The sequence below is a fragment of the Glossina fuscipes genome, unplaced genomic scaffold (assembly GCF_014805625.2).
Source record: "Glossina fuscipes isolate IAEA_lab_2018 unplaced genomic scaffold, Yale_Gfus_2 1, whole genome shotgun sequence".
NCBI lineage: Eukaryota > Metazoa > Arthropoda > Insecta > Diptera > Glossinidae > Glossina > Glossina fuscipes.
The window spans coordinates 24,604,393-24,623,129 of NW_023998415.1; the positions used below are offsets into that span (position 1 = coordinate 24,604,393).

At 33.0% G+C, this 18,737-nt stretch overlaps 1 protein-coding gene and 1 long non-coding RNA gene across 2 annotated transcripts in view; one reads left to right on the forward strand and one right to left on the reverse strand.

The window, feature by feature from the left end:
* The window catches only part of LOC119631866 (ankyrin-3), a 53,570-nt gene extending 37,121 nt beyond the window's left edge, over positions 1 to 16,449 (forward strand). Inside the window, exons 15-18 of the mRNA XM_038024401.1 lie at positions 94 to 2,994; positions 4,230 to 4,340; positions 4,425 to 4,505; positions 15,020 to 16,449. Of these exons, the coding sequence (XP_037880329.1) occupies positions 94 to 2,994; positions 4,230 to 4,340; positions 4,425 to 4,505; positions 15,020 to 16,392 (4,466 nt within the window). The 3' untranslated portion in view covers positions 16,393 to 16,449. The remainder of the gene's footprint in view (positions 1 to 93; positions 2,995 to 4,229; positions 4,341 to 4,424; positions 4,506 to 15,019) is intronic.
* Positions 3,509 to 4,233, reverse strand: LOC119631868. Its single transcript, XR_005246722.1, has 3 exons — positions 4,158 to 4,233; positions 4,051 to 4,077; positions 3,509 to 3,991 (listed from the first exon to the last, which is right to left on the reverse strand). It is a non-coding gene; the product is annotated as an uncharacterized LOC119631868 (long non-coding RNA).
* Positions 16,450 to 18,737: the final 2,288 nt, after the last annotated feature.

The following is an 18,737-nucleotide window of genomic DNA, read 5'->3' on the forward strand; positions in this document are numbered from 1 at the left end:
TACTCTTCTTTTTCTTCTTTTTCTTGTTTTTATTTTTGTTTTTTGTATTTAATTGATTAATTTTGGAAAAATTCGAAAATAACATTATTCCAGATAAGCGTATACAACAAATTAATGAAAGTGAAGAAGTGAAATATTCAGCCGAGGAAAAGGAAATCGAAGATTCCGAGTCTGATGAAGAGGTAGCAAAACAAACTGTAGCGGAGCGGCGCGAGAAAATAGTGAAGCGTTTATCAGTTGAGAGACAAATTCCGGCCTCTTCACAAAAAAAGGAAATAACCCGCGAAATAACAGAAATCAAGCGTAAAAGTTTAATCGAAGATAAAAAGGCAATGCACGAATCTGAAATATTTATGCAGTTGCCAGCCGATAATAGCGTCAAATCCACCGTTGTGTCCGAACATGTCATTAAAATGAAATTGGGTAAGAAGGATTCAAGCGAAGTGAGTAAAAGTGATTTTGATAAGGAGTTGACCTACAAATTTAAGACATCGAGTCGCAGTTCCGAAGAAACGGACGATTCGAGTCTAATCGATCAAAAGAGTCATCAAGATATTGATAATTTGAAAATAACTAAGGACCTTAGCAGTGTGGAAAAAACAAGTAAAATTTCAGACTTTATATCAATGGAAATGGAATCGTCTGCCCCAACGACAGAGGTTAAAAAACTAAGTGAAGATTTCCTTAGCAGTGAAAGATTAACCGAACAGGAAGCTCAGCCAATTATTATAACTGAAAAATTTACTGAAGAGTTTAAGGAGAAGATGGATCTTAAGCCAAAAGTTAATGAAGAATTGAAAGAAACCGCTGAGCAAATGGTGAAAACAACAATGGAGAAAGCCAGTAAAAAAGTTGAAAGTATTATATCGGTATTTGAGGCTCCTCAAACGGAAAGAATTATAACAAAAGAAATTATTATACAAACAATACCCAAGGAAAAAGAGATAATCGACGAAATTCAAAGTGACGAGCAATTGATAACTTGGGACATTAAAGACGATGTTCAGGGAAAAGTTGATAGTGTGGTTGACGAGCAAGTGCCCAGTAAAGTTGAAAGTGCAAGTGTTAAAGACAAAATTAAAACGTTTACTGAGCAAAAATTGGACGACCCATTGAAGGAGACCTTCGTCACCGGAACAAAGAAAGTTTCTGAGACTGTTAAAGTATTTTCTTCACCCAAAGTCGATGACGTCAAACAAACCGCTGCCGATATTCTACATAAACAATTTACCGAGATAGAAGAAAAAATGGATGATGTTAAAACGAAGGTGACTAAATCGAAAGAAAAAATTATTGACGCCAAATCAACAATTATTACTGGGCTAACCGACTCCAAAACTAAAGACTCACTTTCGGAAAGCGAAGAATCCATTATTGTATTACCTAAAAGCGTAAAAGATACGGCAAAGACTTTCGCAGTATCTGACCTCAAAAGCAAACTCACTGACACTAAAGTGTCTTTTCTGGAAGACAAAGTATACGATCCTGAAAAGCATTATATAGAAGATATTAAAGATCATGTTGTTATTGATGCCGTTAAAGATACTTTTAAGTCTATAGAGAAAGATTTCTCAAAAAAAACCGCTGAAATTAAGGAAAAGGTTGACGACACTATCATTGACGAAACGAAAAGTGTAAAAGATACTATTCAAATTTTCACGAAAGACAAGATTGGCGATTTAAAAGATAAAGCCGATAAAGTTGATAATGATTTGCGTAAAGTAATCACATTCGCTACAGAGAAAGTTGATGACTTGAAAAGCGAAGAGGTTGGAATTAAAGAAAAACTCACAGAAACCAGGGAGTCGATTAAAATGGAGACCGAAACCGTAGCAGATACAATTAAAGATTCTATTGAATATTTGAAATCCGAAGATCTGAAAGATGAAATCAAAGAGATACTTGTTGACACTACAGGTGCAAAGGATACCATAGAATCTAAGGCTGAAGACGTTAAAACTAAAGTTTCTAAAATTGAGGATAGAGTTAAGGACACAAAAGTATCGTTTACTGAACACTTTCTAAGAACCGAAAGGATGTCAGACGACACAGATAGCAAACCTACGGCCACTACTATTAGTAGTGTAGTTTCAGTATTAGAACCAACATTTAGTCAAGATAAAAAAAGTTTAATTGAAGATAAAGTTCAATCACTTGACACAGTTTTGCAACAGATGCCCAAAGAAAGTGTTAAAATCGATGAGAAGAAAATGCTTGGAATTGAAGAGAGAACATCTGCGACTGCCATCGAAGATGTTTCATTTAGAGAGTCCATTGAAAAATTAGAAGAAATGAAATCTATTGTAACAGACGCACGAAAAATTACTCAAGACTTTCTAGGCACTGAGCAGCATTCTCGTATACCGGTACCAACTAAATTAAAAAAGGAAGTGAAAACCATCGAGACTACGAAAAAGGAAACGTTCAGTTTTCCACCGACAGTTGAAAAAGATGTCATCTTAACGGAAAAGTTAACCAAGACCAGTGAACAAACAAAAATTCCTATAAAAGAAATCACAAAAATTACAACTGATCAATCCAAGGACAAATTTAAAATGATGGCAGATCACGATGAGAAACCATCAAGCGTTGGTGAATCTATAAGAACAAAAACAATTGAAACAGTAACATTTAAAACCATACATGAACCAATAAAGGAACCTATCGAGTCCATGACGACCGTCGCTGCTAAAGAAGTTACAGTGGCAGCAGCCGTACAGCTGGAAGAAAAAACTAAAACAACTATTAAGGATTCAAAAATAATTGATAAGGATTCAGAACTAACAGCAACTGTTAAGGACGCAACAAAAGATGATATTTTAACTAAAGAACATATTGTTGAACTACTGCAAGCAGATGAGTTAGTTGCGCCAGCACCGTTTGAACCACGAAAATCATTGACAGACGCTGAGTTCTGCAAGTCAGTTCAGGAAACCATCACCAAGAAAATGAGTGAAGGCCTCATAGAAATAAGCGACGAGCTGCAACTAAAAGGTATTAAATAAAATTTGTCTTAAGCTACCATCGTTTATTTCTTATTCGATCTGATTAGTGCATAGCGTAAAAAGCATATTCATACACATTTCCGGAAGTCAGATAAAGCCCACTGCAAACGCTTTCATCACACCTAGTTAATAGTGCAGCGTTAATTTTTAGCCGTATCCGTGGCAAAGTATTTACCTCGTTGAAACTTTCGTTTGCCTGTGTGTGTCGATAAACTACCTATACGAAATCCAGACGTCTATCAGCAGGAGTTAGTTATTTCCTTTTCCTTCCTATATAGTCGTTTCAATTTGGTAGTCCTTACTATGGACATAAGGGGCAATAGTGGGCTGAGAGCATGTCTGTGATGTACACTGTATTGATATTTTTTCGTGGATAGTCAAAATTCAAAGGGTAAAGATATTAACGGTTTGTGATTCGGGCGGGATATATGAAAATTCTAAACATAAGCGTAACGACATGTTGTGTTACGCGTTATCTATCGCTCTCCAAAAGGATTTGCTGTCACTTTAAGTCGTCTTTGAATGAGGGACCACATAAACTGAATAGCTAGCATCTATTTAGATCCCTCTATGCGTTTGCTGCCGTTTATAATAGCAACTTCATTTATGAACGTATTTTATAGCAACGCGAAAACAGAGTATGTAAATAGACTACGGGTACGTTACCGAACTTGCGGTCTGATCACGGCTATTGGATTTCTTAGAATTCATTTAAGATGAAACGCTAGTTATTTAGCCATTTCCGTCCCGATTTCCCACAAAACACTTGTGTGACTTTTTCGGATTATTTTACTTAACGATTCTTGCGAGAGCCTTTCGTACCAAAAGTCAGCACAACAGTTCTTCATCCTCAGGGAACAGAGGCTGCAGGAAACGATGCAGGGTAGTTCCAATGAACTACTACTATAGTTGAGAAACACTGAAATTAGCCGTAGGTTTATAAAGAGCTGCTTCTCAATCGTGGCATTGTTCACGTGTCTAATCATCTGTCAAAAATTTAGATAGATAGAAAGCAAACAAATCTAACTTAAAAAGGCAATCGTACAGTTTCTTCTTCCGTAGTAGTCCGTGTCTATATTTTGTAAAAAAAAAGAAGAAAAAAGAAAAGATAAAGCATTTTATGCGCATAAGGTTCAATTTTTAACTGCTTACGATTAATTTAGTTTCGTTCGGAGAAGAATAATTTGCTACGGCACTCTGTTCTGTATTCTGTTTATTTCGCAGTAGGAAGTGATATTCCACCATCTCAGACGCCACCACCAACCCCGATCGATACGAAGAGTGAAAAGCAGGAAAGAGAAGAAATTATTGTTGAAAAAACTCTTCTTGATGGAGGTAATGAAAAAAAAAAAAAAAAAAAAAAAAATTTCCTTTACTTAAACTTTTCAACTTGAAATCAAATTTTCATCATTATTTTAGAGCAACTTGCTGACACTGTGAAAACATTGCATAAAACTACGGAATCAACTTTTGAACGCATCTCCACTACCACGAGAATAGGTGAGTGGCACTTACAATCATTTCTATTATACTTATGCAAGCAATTAGAAGCAAGTGAATCTGATATCTTTTGTAATACTGTATATTCTTTTGTTGGCCTTTTCGTGTATAAGAAATCTAAACAATCTGCAGATTTGAGTTTGAATCTAAATTTATTTGTTTACTTATGTTTATCGTTTTATCTGGCAACATATTTGTACTTCTCATACAAATCATTGTAAAACTTTTTATCAATTTTTTTTTTTTTTTTTTTTTTTTTTTTTATTTCCTCCTTATGTTTAGGCTTTGTGTTTTAATGCTTTGTTTTAATAATTTCGGTGTTTTCCTGTTTTTTTTTTTGTTTTTTGTTTTCTATTTTTCTTTCTTCTAATTTTTATTTATTTATTTACCTTTTGCGTTTTTATTTTCTCTTTTAAAACAATACTAAGTGTCATATCAAAAGGCTTCTTGTATGCGAAGACATCATGATATCATTAACATTTCGACATGATTTCATATAAATGATAAAATGAAACCAAAGGAAACAAACGAAAAGCAATTATATAACATGTGCCCAATTTTACAAAATTGCGTGTATCTTAGTTAAAATTCACAAATGTATGTAAAAATTTTAAATTTGATACGATAATTGCGTAAATTATGCGTATTTTCTGTAAAGATGATACCGTCAAAAGTCCTGGATGCACTAATGCGAATCGACTTGAAGAAAAGCGACGGAGACAGAGACTGAGTGTGAGAAAGAGAGGAAGAGAGAAAGAGAGAGAGAGAGAGAGAGAGAGAGAGAGAGAGAGAGAGAGAGAGAGGGATTCATAACATCTTTGGCATTTTGACGGTTGTAGAAAATTATAACTCATAAGATTTTCTATTGTCCCTTGTAGGACTTGTATACGGGTTATGTTTAGTAAACTTGTAAGCCTTATTAGGTTATTCAGAAACTTCGTAGCCTAACATTTAAATAGTATAGATAATGTGTCAAATTTATTATCATTTTCGATCGCTAAGCATCGCTAAGCGTGTGATAGGAAAAATATGTCCCATTGATTTTACGATTCATTTGCGATTCTTGTCTGAAATGATTGTCTCCTTAGGCTAACCTCAATGAAGGCTAACCTAAAATTGATTGATTCGTTATTTGCGATGTAAATGTTTTTCCACTCATTAAAAGCAATCAAACACGCATCCCCTACTTTATTCGATATTGCCGATAGCAACATATTTAATGGATTGATTTGAAATTTCTGAATGACTCGATAAATAACTATAAAGACCCTATTAGCACTTATATATATTTTTATAAGTTATATAATGTACAGTTACTCCGATTTACCGAAATTTATTCAATTAAAAGACACATTTAGCTTCACATAAGCTCCGTTAATGAAAGACGGAAGACAACTAATTGCACAAATATAATAATAAACTGAATATTGAATGAAATTTAGTTAAACGGCAGTAAAAGGCTATATTCATATTGGGTCGAATCTTGGATAATCACTAACGAGGTTTGTACACTCTAATAATTGTATTTAATTTAAATAAATTGAATATGTTTTTCAACTATGTTGATTAAATACGTTATTCAACTAATTTGATTAAGCATAATGTTTAGAAAATATGTTTCGAAAATTCGCCTCTAACTTGAAAAGTTTCTCATAGGATTAGAATCTTAAAATGGCTTGTACAATAAAGTAGCTTCCTTTCGAATTTGTTACTATCAGCTCGATCAGATCAATATGAGGTGGATTTGTTCGAATTTTTGAAAATTACTCAAGTTTAATTCTTCAAAATATAGGTCACACTGCTACGTTTCAAATGAAATGATGAAGTTACGTTACATTTTTTTATCATCAAACTTTTTAACGATCAGTAGGAATGTGTAGAGAAGTCTCTATATTAGTATTTGCTTGGCCTTTTTTTAACAGCTGATTTACATCGAAATTGTACAAAATTTTTAAAAAAACATAACCTGTGTGACTCGTAGGAGGAGTAGGAGTCATTAACAAACAAACCAAGTTGTGTCCCTATGATAACCGTCGAATCAATTGTATACCAAAAAAGAAAAAAAAAAAAAACTGTCAATGCAGTTATGTGAAATTTTCATTCTGATAATAGCACGCACACGTTGCATTAGCTGTCATCTAAACATAGGATCCTTTCGATTTCTTATTGACGAGATTCGCTTAAATTTTTGTCGATTTCGTTTCACTTTTCTCATATGTAAGTAATTAGTAGAGAGATTACGAGACAAAAAATTAAAGAAATTTCCAAGCAAACGCTTAAAAGAAAACAACAACAATTGTTAACTTGATTTATTTTGGTAAATGCACTTGATGAGGTGAATGGATAAGAAATGGCGGTTTCTCCGGGAAAGACAAAAAAAAAACAACATATATTTTTAAATGTAGATTTTCGCAGCCACACACACGAGTATACGTATATAAGAATAGCATTGTAGCCATGTCCACAAACTTATATATATCTGAAAATATAATTTTCTTTCTTCTTTCTACGAAGAGTTTACTTTTTCTCATACAGATACAGATGCCTGTGTGTGTGTGGGTGTGTGTGTGTGTGTGTGTCTGTACATATATATGAAAAGACGAGACATATTTACTCATCTACTATTCAAAAACGTTTAAAAAGTTCAATGGCGTTCCGTGATTATAGTTTGGACAGATATGGTTTCCGAACGCAGTGAAGTGAATTGATCCACCCCTACAAAAAAGCAAAAACAAGTAAAAGCACTATAGTGATCAAAAATACCCTACGCCACGTCACTTAATGCAGTTATTTAAATGAGGATTTATATGAGACGTAGTGAAAAAGTGATTCGATCGTAAGCGTTCGTCCTTGAGTTAAAATACGTTTTAGTACAAAAGTTCACAACAAACGATGCAACTTGTAGCTTGAACACAAGAGAACGAGACGGACGAATGGGGAGACAAGGGACAAGCTTGGATCGATTCAGACAGTATCGGACAGAATCGTTTCTTCTAATAAAAGTTTATGTCTCTTTGAAGTTATTCCAGATGTTGCATACATCCGAACAAATTTAATATACTCTTGCATCACAAGTAATGTACAGTATAAAGAAGAAGAAGAGAAAGAAAACAATATGCACTGTGACACACATAAACATATATATTCTCATTCTCAAGGTCTTCAGTATATGTCTAATTTAATTAAGAGACCAACGCTGGCGTATTTGTTTAGCAGAAAATCTAAAAACCTAATGTCCTCTGAAATTGTGGTTAATAGTAATTTTTGTTATTTGATTGTGACAGCACGAATAAGAGAGGTTCCGCTTATGACAAGCGTTTAACTAGCGCTGAATGAAAGAACAGAACGACAATACAAATTGAATTTGTCATTTCAATTATTGATAAATATATGAATTGTTTAAACAATAACAATAACAATAGTTATAACAATAATAATAATAATAATAATAATAATAATAATATCAATTGTTATTTTAACACTGTTAAGGGTAAGTTATGATTATTTAAATTAAAACAATACGTATATACATACATACAAACCTACATATATACAAAGTTTCGTTACCTATATTGACGTAGGACACATAACGCATTAACGTTTTAACTGTTTAACGTTTTTAACATTTTATGGGATTAGTGATTTACTCCACAATAATATGGTGTGTATTATGTTATTTGCCGCTATTCTTGTTGTTGTTATTGAATTTTAGTTCTTATCTCTGTTACAATATAATTACTGTATAACAAATATATTTCAACCTGTTAAAAAAACGTTTGCAATTTTTAAAGTTAATCCATTTTTTATTTATTCCTGCGGCGATACAGTTCAAAATCAATATGAATACACTCGGAATTTATATATTTAATTCTTATATTAAATATATCTAATCTAAACATAATATACATATATATATATATATATATATATACGCATTTGTATATAGAGAAAATATTTGATATTTCATACTAGAGGAGAAAGTGAAAGAGAGAGAGAGAGAGAGAGAGAGAGAGAGAGAGAGAGAGAGAGAGATAGATGCTCGAATTTCTTCAATACCCATAACATGGAGAGCCACCTCCAAGTCGCCTAACTTGCACTAATTCCTATAACAACATTTTTGGTTTCAATTGTCCTTTTACGCCGAACGTGATAGCTTTTAAGCATTAAGCGAACTGTTTGTATAGAAATAAGTCGAGTCTTCCTTTTGTACGCAATTAAATTATTTTTTATCTTCACTTCTTAGACATAGTTTTTTTTTCTTCTCTTAAATTTAATCCTGTTACCCTTAAAGTTGTTTAGAAAGTTATCTGAAGTTAGATTTCGTTTGTTAGTGAATGCGAAAGGATTCGTGTTTGTGGCATCTCATATAAAAGAGAAGCATTTTATGATTTTATTTTTAAAAATATTTCTGTTCCGTTTTAAGTTTTTTGTTTTTGTTTTAAGAGCACTTACAAAATTTGCAAAATTGCCGTTTCTCCTGGAAATCTCAAATATATTCCCGATCATCCTTCGTTCCATTCAGTCAGTCTATCAAATTTTTCCAATTATTGTTATAGTAGTTATGTTCGATAAACTTTATAAAGCGCATCATACATATATTTTTCAATAGCATAGAATTAAAACTTTGTTTGCGGTCCCATCTACAGCACACGGTCGTTGCAATTCAAAGTTGATAAGAATAATAGACAGAAAAAAATGAAGTGATGGGTACGCATTAAGTTTAGTTGACAGATGCCTACAAAATAAATGAAAATAATTGAAAAGATCCCGGAAATTTTCTAAATTTCATGTTTGTTGTAATATTCTGCTGCAGATAAAAAGGAAATGCTTTTCCATTTACCGAAGGCAACTTTAAATGTGCTAACGCTTGTTAACGGCTATTCGAATTCACATAAGTAGTTGAACGTCGGAGGAAAAAACCTTAATCTTTCGATGCAGTTTCTAAAAAGCCACAGGAGTGGAACACTTGGTACATTGGTGCGTAGACAGTAGAATGCTTTCAATATTTGAGAGATGTACTGAAACATTTGATTTTTGGTTTCACTTTTTGAAATATTGTACGTACATTTCTTCACAGATTGCGTTCATTAACAAAACTCATTTGTTATTAAAAAAATCTGGAACTCGAGTAACCGAAAGACGAAAATACGGATATGATTAAGTAAGGCTAAGTTAGACTGACAGGATTCAAACTTCTTACAACTTTTATTATAATATGAGGTTATTTAAGGGGCGAGCGATGTCAAAGTCATATTATCGCATTTTTAAAGAACCTACTGGACTTCTACAGAGTTTTATTCTCTGAGAGGAAAAAAACATTAGGACTGTTTTCAGTTCGCTCGTTTTTATAGGCCAATTCGGGATCTATGTTAATGGTGGCTTCTCTTATTAAAGGACAGCCTCAACCTAATGGTATGCCTCGGGCTTCGGTATTCGTCAAGTTTATGCTCTTCAAACGTTTCGGCCCTGTTCGCGAGTATCCAAGACGCGAGTTAAATTTATGAATTCGATAAAATTATCTTAAAATATTGGGGCTACCGCCCGTACATATATTTGATAGTATTTGTTAAGTGTTCTTCCGAATGTTATTAATCAAACAATGACCAATGTCAGTATAACAAATAGAAACGTTACATTCGGATAATTCGGATAAATGAAGCACTCCTGGTAAAACTTCGAGCCAGCATAAGCTATATGTGTTTGAAAAATTGCTTTAATTATTTTTTTATTATAATATGATTCAGCTTTTTAACCAGTTAACTGCGTATGTCGAACGAAAAAAGTGCAAAATATTGTATTATACTGTATTATAACGAATATATATACGTCATGATCCGTCTATCTGTCTTTGCCGGATTTCCTCATAAAATTTTTATTATTATGAATATGTCATAATTGTCACAACAATGTATTTTAGAATTTATGTATGCCATTTTGTCAAGTTATTTCATTACAACATAATTTCACGTTATACATACTCTATATTTGACAATAATAATTGTGATCGCTAAATTCGAAAGCGCAATTCGAGACGCAATTCGAAGACACATTTTCCAAAGAGATCGACGCAGTTAATAGATTAACCATTTTAAGTTAAGCGAATATTGTTACGGAGAGCACATAAATAATGAATTTTACTACTGGTTTTCCTACTGGTTAAATCACATACCACGTACATAAAGAGAAGTAATTGAAATAAAAATTCATAGGTCTTTTGCTCATAAGGAAGCCTTGTAACTTTCTTTTTTTTCTTCGAAATCCTTTTTCCCCGGAGTAGAAATCAAAGCTCAAACTGTACTCGCCGCTGTTGTACAGAGTGCAAATCCGTTATGCTATCATTTATAATAACATTATCATAAAGTAAAGTAAGGTAAAATTTTATTCAATATTTATTTAAAGAGAAGAAAACAAGCAAAGTATGTTTAATGAAATTTTTTTTAATAATGATTGTATACAAAATTCGACCCAAGTGGAATTTAGTCGTTTTAACTTGCGATTTTCTTCAAAGATGAAAGATGAAAGCAAAAAATGAAGTCTAAATCAGAATGCAAGTTCCAATAATAGAGAATTGAGTGTACAAGTGAAATAGTTTTGAATTGAAATTTTGGATGACGTGTTTTTTAAGATGAATATTAAGTTTTTGTTTTTTTAAGTCTTGGTCTTAATGTTTTTCATGCTTATCAGGGGGAGTAAATAGTAGCTTTGGTAAACGCTTATGACGCCTAAATATGTGAATCGAAAATTAAAGCAGATATCCGCTAGATCGACGTGATTAGCGGCTAGGTATCTGCCGGTTCGGCTGGTCACTCTCCTGTAAAGTCACTCTCCTGTACGACGTCACTTGATCCAAATTTTTCATATCAAACTTGTTTCAACAAATTTGTAAAATTTGTCCATGGGCCAGAAACAAATACTGGCACATCTCATCGTTTTTAAAAATAAAGACCACATATGTAGAGAGCTTTAGATTAGATTTTAAGTTTCTCATTAGGAAAATCTTTATGTGAAATTTAAAAACTGAAGCAATTATTCGTCCAGGAAATTATCCAACAAAAAAAAAACCTTTTATAAATAAGGGGGAGTACACCGCCACACTCGCATCTACTTTGTACAATGTCTACGATACGATATAGAGAGTGAATAGATCTTCATTCTATCTTGCTATTATTACGAGCTTGCAATGGATATGACTAGATTAACCGAAGTCAACTGAAATTTATATCTCGTCTCTTCAAACTTTAAACATCCACGATTTCTTGATTCGAGGGTGTGGATAAGCTTTGCATTTCATCGAAATAACGACTTTGAGGGCGCTAGAGAAATATTTATGTAAACGAAATTTGCATTTTGCATTTTAATTTAGATATAATCTGTGTGGGAAATAACTGGCACAGTCGAAAAAATAAAAACAGATCCTTCCTTAATGTTAGCGCAGCTATTGATTGACTGATACCAGAGAAATCGTTGCAGGTCACTTAGTTTTTCTCATATCCGCTGGCAAGATTATTGCTGGCTAGACAAGTCCCATAGCGATTGACTCCTTATTTATTTATTCATTTTTTTAATTTATCGCACTTGCACTTTCTTGAAAACCTTTTCCTTTTTTTTCTAATTTTATTTTCTTACTCCTTCGGCAATTGTACTCTAAAAGCATATTACGCATCATGAACTTTACATCATGCTGTCCTATTATATATGTTTACATGTGATAGCACACATAAACATTATTATATATATATATATATACACATTCATATACACATACATTCATTTATGTTCATATATCATTAATCGTACATCTATAATATTATACATATTTATATAAATATATATGTATTTTGTTTCGCTTTCACCTTTTAATTATTATTTGATTTTGTTATTTTTTTATTTCTTATAAATCAAATGTTATATGAAGTCGTGGTTATGCGTGTGATAATCAAATATTTTAGCATTGTGAACTCAATAATGATTTATACCTGTTGACTTACCTCTGAATTAGGCGCATGTACTTATATACAATTTTCTCGATCCCATTAAAATGAAGAGAAACATTAAGAATTGCAAACGTTTTCAGCTGGAATAATCCAATCTAAATAAATATATAATGCTTTCAAATGAATTTTTTGTCAGTTAAATTACCTTTACATAATATATACGTAATCGTGAATGAATTGAGTGAAAAATATAATAAGAACAAAAAAGGATATTGCTTTTCGAACGTTATTCAAAGTTTTCGGAGACGCTTAATTGAATCATTGAATTCATTTATCATATTCGCCTATCGGAATCGCAAACTTAACTAACTTAATATATTATATCGATATAATTCAAATGTCTATCAAATTGAAATGCCCCCGTTTTTAGTTTAGTTCAATGTCAGTCAAAGCTAGTTTACATTGTACGGTTGAATTCTACGATTCGATGTTAAAACAAACCGATACATATTTTTGTATTATATTTAAGTGTTTTTTTTTTTTTTTTTTTTTTTTTTTTTTTTTTTTTTTTTTTTTAACACGCACTTTTATTTAAAAAAAAAAGAACTGTAAAGTGCTTGGGTAGATGAGGGTGTGCCCCAAACCATCAAGAAATTTTCGAAAGAATGGTTTTATTTTTTGTGATGAAAGAAAATTTTGTGCGATTTTTTCCTTTAAAAACTGTACCGTTTTGTCGATTCGTATTAATCAATTTTAAATGATATATTTCAAAATGTAATTATGTGAGTTTATTTATATAATCCACGACCTCGTATAGCAATGTTCATTAACATTTAAATACTCAGCATACATCAGCAGCTTTGTCAGATTATTTTTAAGGAGCTTTATGGTGGCTTGATTCGCACACACATATACTTCCTTTATCGCCTCAAAACATCCATTCAATATTTAATGTTATTTGTTAGCTTAGCTTAATCATATTACATACTTAAAAAAAATGTAATTATTTAATTAAAGACAAAATTGAAAACAGATTTGCTTAAAGAATGCAACTTGGTTTATATACAAACGAGCATATGAAACATATATATATATATATATATATATATTAGCAGCCGATATATATATATAAGTAGCCTATATATATATATTAGTTGCCTAAATCGAAGTGAGCTATAATTTTTTATTACATTCTTTCAATTGTTATAATTTTCAACCCTAAAACTTCCGGAACGAAATAATCAGATCTTAACTAGGGCAATTTAGTATTACAGAAAGCTACGGTTTTGACATATATTATTCTTGAAGAAAGGCTGATTAAAAAGTATCTCTACAGTTTATTTAATCCGTTCAATCTAACAGCATTTCTAACGGTTTTTCTAACTGTAATATTGACTAACGAAATCGAGCGAAGATTCACATAGTAAATACACATCGGACGTCGCATACAACGTATACTATAAATTTTAAGTTATGTTTTTATTGTGTCAGCACCTATAGGGCTGTTCTCTTAACTAAAAAGGAAGAATTCATGTTGTAATACTTGAAGACTGAAGATACGTTCTCCGAACGTTTAGCGTATCGTGTATATCATATATATAACTCAGATCGTATATTTCCGCATTTTACCAGCAACTGAGAGCAATAAACTATATTTTGCATCGTCCGTGCGGGTAATTCCTGTGTCCGATTTAGTTTAGATTTTAAGGACTTTAGAATATTATTTCTTAATTCATTCTGAATTATGACCTGACTTAAGCTGAAAGTAGCAAAGAAATATTTAAGGCTGATTTTAATCTTCTGTGTGAAATTCTGAAATTGTAACTTAATTTTAACGGTTAGATAAAGGGATAAAAACGAGAGAAAAGTTTTCCCAGTTACGTCCATAAAACATTAAGATAGATAATATATTTTAAGTAAGTATACCGTAAAGTTTGTATTGACAGAGTTATATTTCTGGAAAGGAAACGTGTTCATTTTGCAAAATAAATCAATTAGAATATTTCTAATCTCCTAAGGGGGCTGGCTACTCGTTAAAGAATTGTCTTTTCAATTTTAAATAGTTTTTGTTTGAGTTTTGTACTCTTCGTGAAGAAAAGCCTTCGCAATTAAAGCATTTTCCAAATATTTTGGATCAAGCGAAGTTATTAATACTGAGAGTAGAATGCGTTGAATTTAGGAAAATTGCTTAACGTGGGTTTGAAATGTTACGACTTTCAACACCTGGGTTATTCTTCCAAAATTTGAAAAGGAATGGAGATACTTTGACTCACTTCGATTTAAGGTAAGGCAGGTCTGTTTGTCTAATAAATAGACACTAATAATGTGCATGCATTTTTATAATACACAGCATCACTTCTTATGTAGTATTATATGCATTTATATATATATATATATATACATTTAATTATGTATATATGTGTATGCATTTAGTGTGTACATGTACATGTTTAGTATTTGTGGTTACAAATGTCTTAATATATACTCAAAATGTTTCTGCACTTTTGTTCAACGTTCGATTCCGGATACTTTCGACCATCGTATATATATTTATCTAAATAAATTTATTGGAGCTAACAGAGCACTTCAGCATTCAAAGCGTTAAACCGGTAACGGTTACAACATTAATTGAATCTGCCGAGTTGCCCACTCCGCAGGAGGGATCACCTGTCGATTTATCCATTAATAAAACCGAAGACACTTCACCATTTGCAGAAATGAGCGAAAGTAGTCCCGCAAAGACCAATTTAATATCAACAATAACAAGGTGCCCTACTGAAAATGATTTAATACAATCAACACAGCTAGAATCAGCTCGAAGAGCCTCGGATGCTGATCATAATGTAGATATTACAATGAGTGATCCTCAATATTTAGATGAGATTATGAGTTCTGGTGGAGTTAGACGTAAAATACTCGAGCTGGAGGAGTTACAAAACATAAGTAAAGTTGGTGAAGGGGCAACCTTATCTACTTCGTCACCACAAAAACATACGACTGTTAAACACTTCGCGCATGGATTAAAAGAAAAAGTGAGTACCAGTTTAGAAGCTTTGCCTTTCGCAGTGCGTTCACGTGAATCTAAGAAACGCGATGTCAATCTACCCGTACTGGAAGAACAAATTTTCAATGCAATCGATATAGAATTAATGCGTCTTACGCCCAGCGAACCGCCGACTGAAATAATTAAATTCTCGCCAACGGAGGCTCTTGAAACACAGGCGGAGAATATGGAAAATATTGAAGAAGTTGTCTGTGAAAAAATTTGTCGTAAAAAAAAGTCATTTGATGTTGCAACGGAAGATGTATTGTTGAAGTCGGAGGCAAAGGAGTTTGAGGAAGATAGATTAATTTGCGATGATGAAACCGAAAGTATACTGAAAGTTAAGGATGTTGTACAATCATTTGAACGAAGATATCCATTATCCAGTGCCCAACCGCCTTCCTTTGAGTCCATGAAAATAGAAACAAACACAAAAGAAACGTCAGACGTTCCAGTCTCTTCAGTTTCACGTTGTGAAACAAATATTGATATTAACAGAAGTAGTTCTACTACAGATAGTATTGTAGCAAAAGCCCAAGAAACCGTGTACATTGAAAGTAAGATTAGCAAGATAGCCAAGATATTCGAAGGTGATTTAGACAAAAATAAAACTCAGGAATTTATTAGGGATAATATATATGAAACTGAATTTAAGGATAACACAGGAACACATAAGACTGAAGACATAGTTGAACCTTGTCAATTAGCTACAATTAGCTCAAGAACACAAGTATGTGATACACAAGAACAATATTTTATTAATAAACCAACAACAATGACGTATTCAGATAATATTGATAAGCATATCTGGGATAGTAGTACAGTAAGAGGTAAGGTAATGCAGTATAAAGAAAGGTGGGAATTTCCAGAGTCTCTGGAAACTAAATCTGACGCAAAAAAAAACCATTAATATCACAATGGTAACGGAAAGGCCTGCAGATCAAAGCCTCATAAAATTAGAGTCAATAAAGACAAGCTCAGTTATTGACCATTCTGCAGGTCAACCGGAAATCGAAGACGGTTCAAGTTCGAGTTCACAATTTCATACACCAAGCGAAATCACTCCGCCTGACGTAAGAGTAGAACAATTTGGGAGGAAATATTGTCACGAAATATCATTTACAGCTATAGCTAATCTTGATCGTGACCACAGCTCCGACGATGAAAGGGAAGATAGCTTAATCGAAAGAAGAAGAGAAGATGTTCCAGTAGCAGAAGCTACCCAAATAATGCAAATTAATGAGCTGATGGATATGAATTTAACAGATATATTATCGACAAACGATAAAGAAGCGTTTGAGTCCAAATCCAAAAAATTTTCTGACAAGTACGATTCCGAATTGATATCCCCAAAAAAATCACGCGACCTTTTTGACGACAAAGGCGCAGACCGGCAGAGCGTTTCAAAATCCATAGACGTCCCGTCACTTGGCCATGAACCCATATCTAAATTTGAATACCAGAGACTTATTGTCAAATCTGAGGAAGACCATTTACGTGAGGCGATCCATATAGAAAGAATAAAGGTGTTACCAACTAAAAAAATGTATCTTCCACAAGTACAGCAAACACAATCTAGTGACAAACGCATATCAACAGAAAAGGTAAGGGAACCTATTGAAGAAAAGTATCTAGATGAAGTAATAATAATGAGAAATAAAGAGTCTTCGCCAATCGAACAAAAAGATCTTCTTCATGAAAATTTACTAGACGAAGTAGACAAACTTAATTTAAAACCAAAATCTGTCGTCCCATGTCAAATGATTAAATCAACTAGAAAATCCGATTCCATGTTAACATCTCCAATAGAAATAAAAAATTTAATTGAGGAAAAAGGCAAAAAAATAATCGACGCGAAATCAGTAGATAAGTTAATAGATCCAGAACTGACAGATGCCATTCAGCTTGATCAAGAAGACATTCTCAAAACAGAAGCAGTTGACAAACTTGATTCTAAACTTTCATCGCCAGTATTGCTAAAGAAATTTCTTGCGAAGGAACATCCGGATAAGTTAATAAGCGTGAAAACAGCAAACGCCTTACTCTCTGGCTATGAGGACATTCCTCCAACAAGCAAAACACTTGAAAAGAAACAGCCAGACACATTAAGAGATGTGAAACTGACAGACGTTTCACAGCCGGACTATGCAGTTATTCTGGAAACGAAACCACTTCATACATTGGTTTCTGAACTGTCATCACCAGTAGAATTAAAGAAATCTACTGAAAAGGAACATCCAGCTAAGTTATTAGATGTGAAAACGATAGCTGCCTTACCACCTGAGCACAAGGAATTTCTTATAGGAAAATCAGCCAAATCAGTTGATAAAGTTCACTTTAAATTTTCCCCGCCAGTAGAATCAAAGAAATCTCCTGAAGAGGAACAAAAATATAAGTTAATAAGTGTGGAAACAACTAATGCCTCATTATCTCACCATTCCGATCTTCTTAAGACTAAACCACTTGACAAACTTGATTTTAAAATTTCATCACCAGTAAAAGTAAAAAAATTTCCTGAAGAAGAACATCCAAATAAGTTAACAAGTAAGGAAACGACATATGCTTTACAATCTGACCACGAAGACATCCTTAAACTGCAACAATCTGGCAAACTTGAATCTATAATTTCTTTGCAAGTGGAGGTAAACAATTTCTTTCAGACGGAACATAAAGACAAGTTAATAGGTGTGGAAACAACAAATGCCTTACTAACTGACCATTCAGACGTTGTCGTCGGAACACCAGCAAAACCATTTTATAAACCTGAATATAAAATAACATCGCCCTTAGAGCCAGGGATATGTCCTAAACAGGAACATCAAGATACGTTAACAGATGTGAAAACGATAGATGTCTTACCACCTGACTATAAAGAAGTTCTCCTAGGAAAACCAGACAAACGACTTGACAAACTTGATTTTAGACATTCATCGCGCTCAGAGCCAATGAAATCCCCTGAAAAAGAGCATCCAGCTAAGCTAAAAGGAGTAGAAACAAAAGATGCTTTACCAAGTGAGCACGCAAAAGTTGTTGTAGGAAAACCAGACAAACCACTTGAAAAGCTTGATTCTAAATTTTCATTGCCAGCAAATCTAAAGAAATCTCCTGAAAAGGAACATCCAGATAAGTTAATAGATGTGCCAATGACATATGATTTATTAACTGATCTTGCAGACAGTGTAGTAGAAAAACCAGACAAGCCACTTGTTAAACTTGACCATAAACTTTCATCGCCAGTAGAGCTAAAGAAATCTC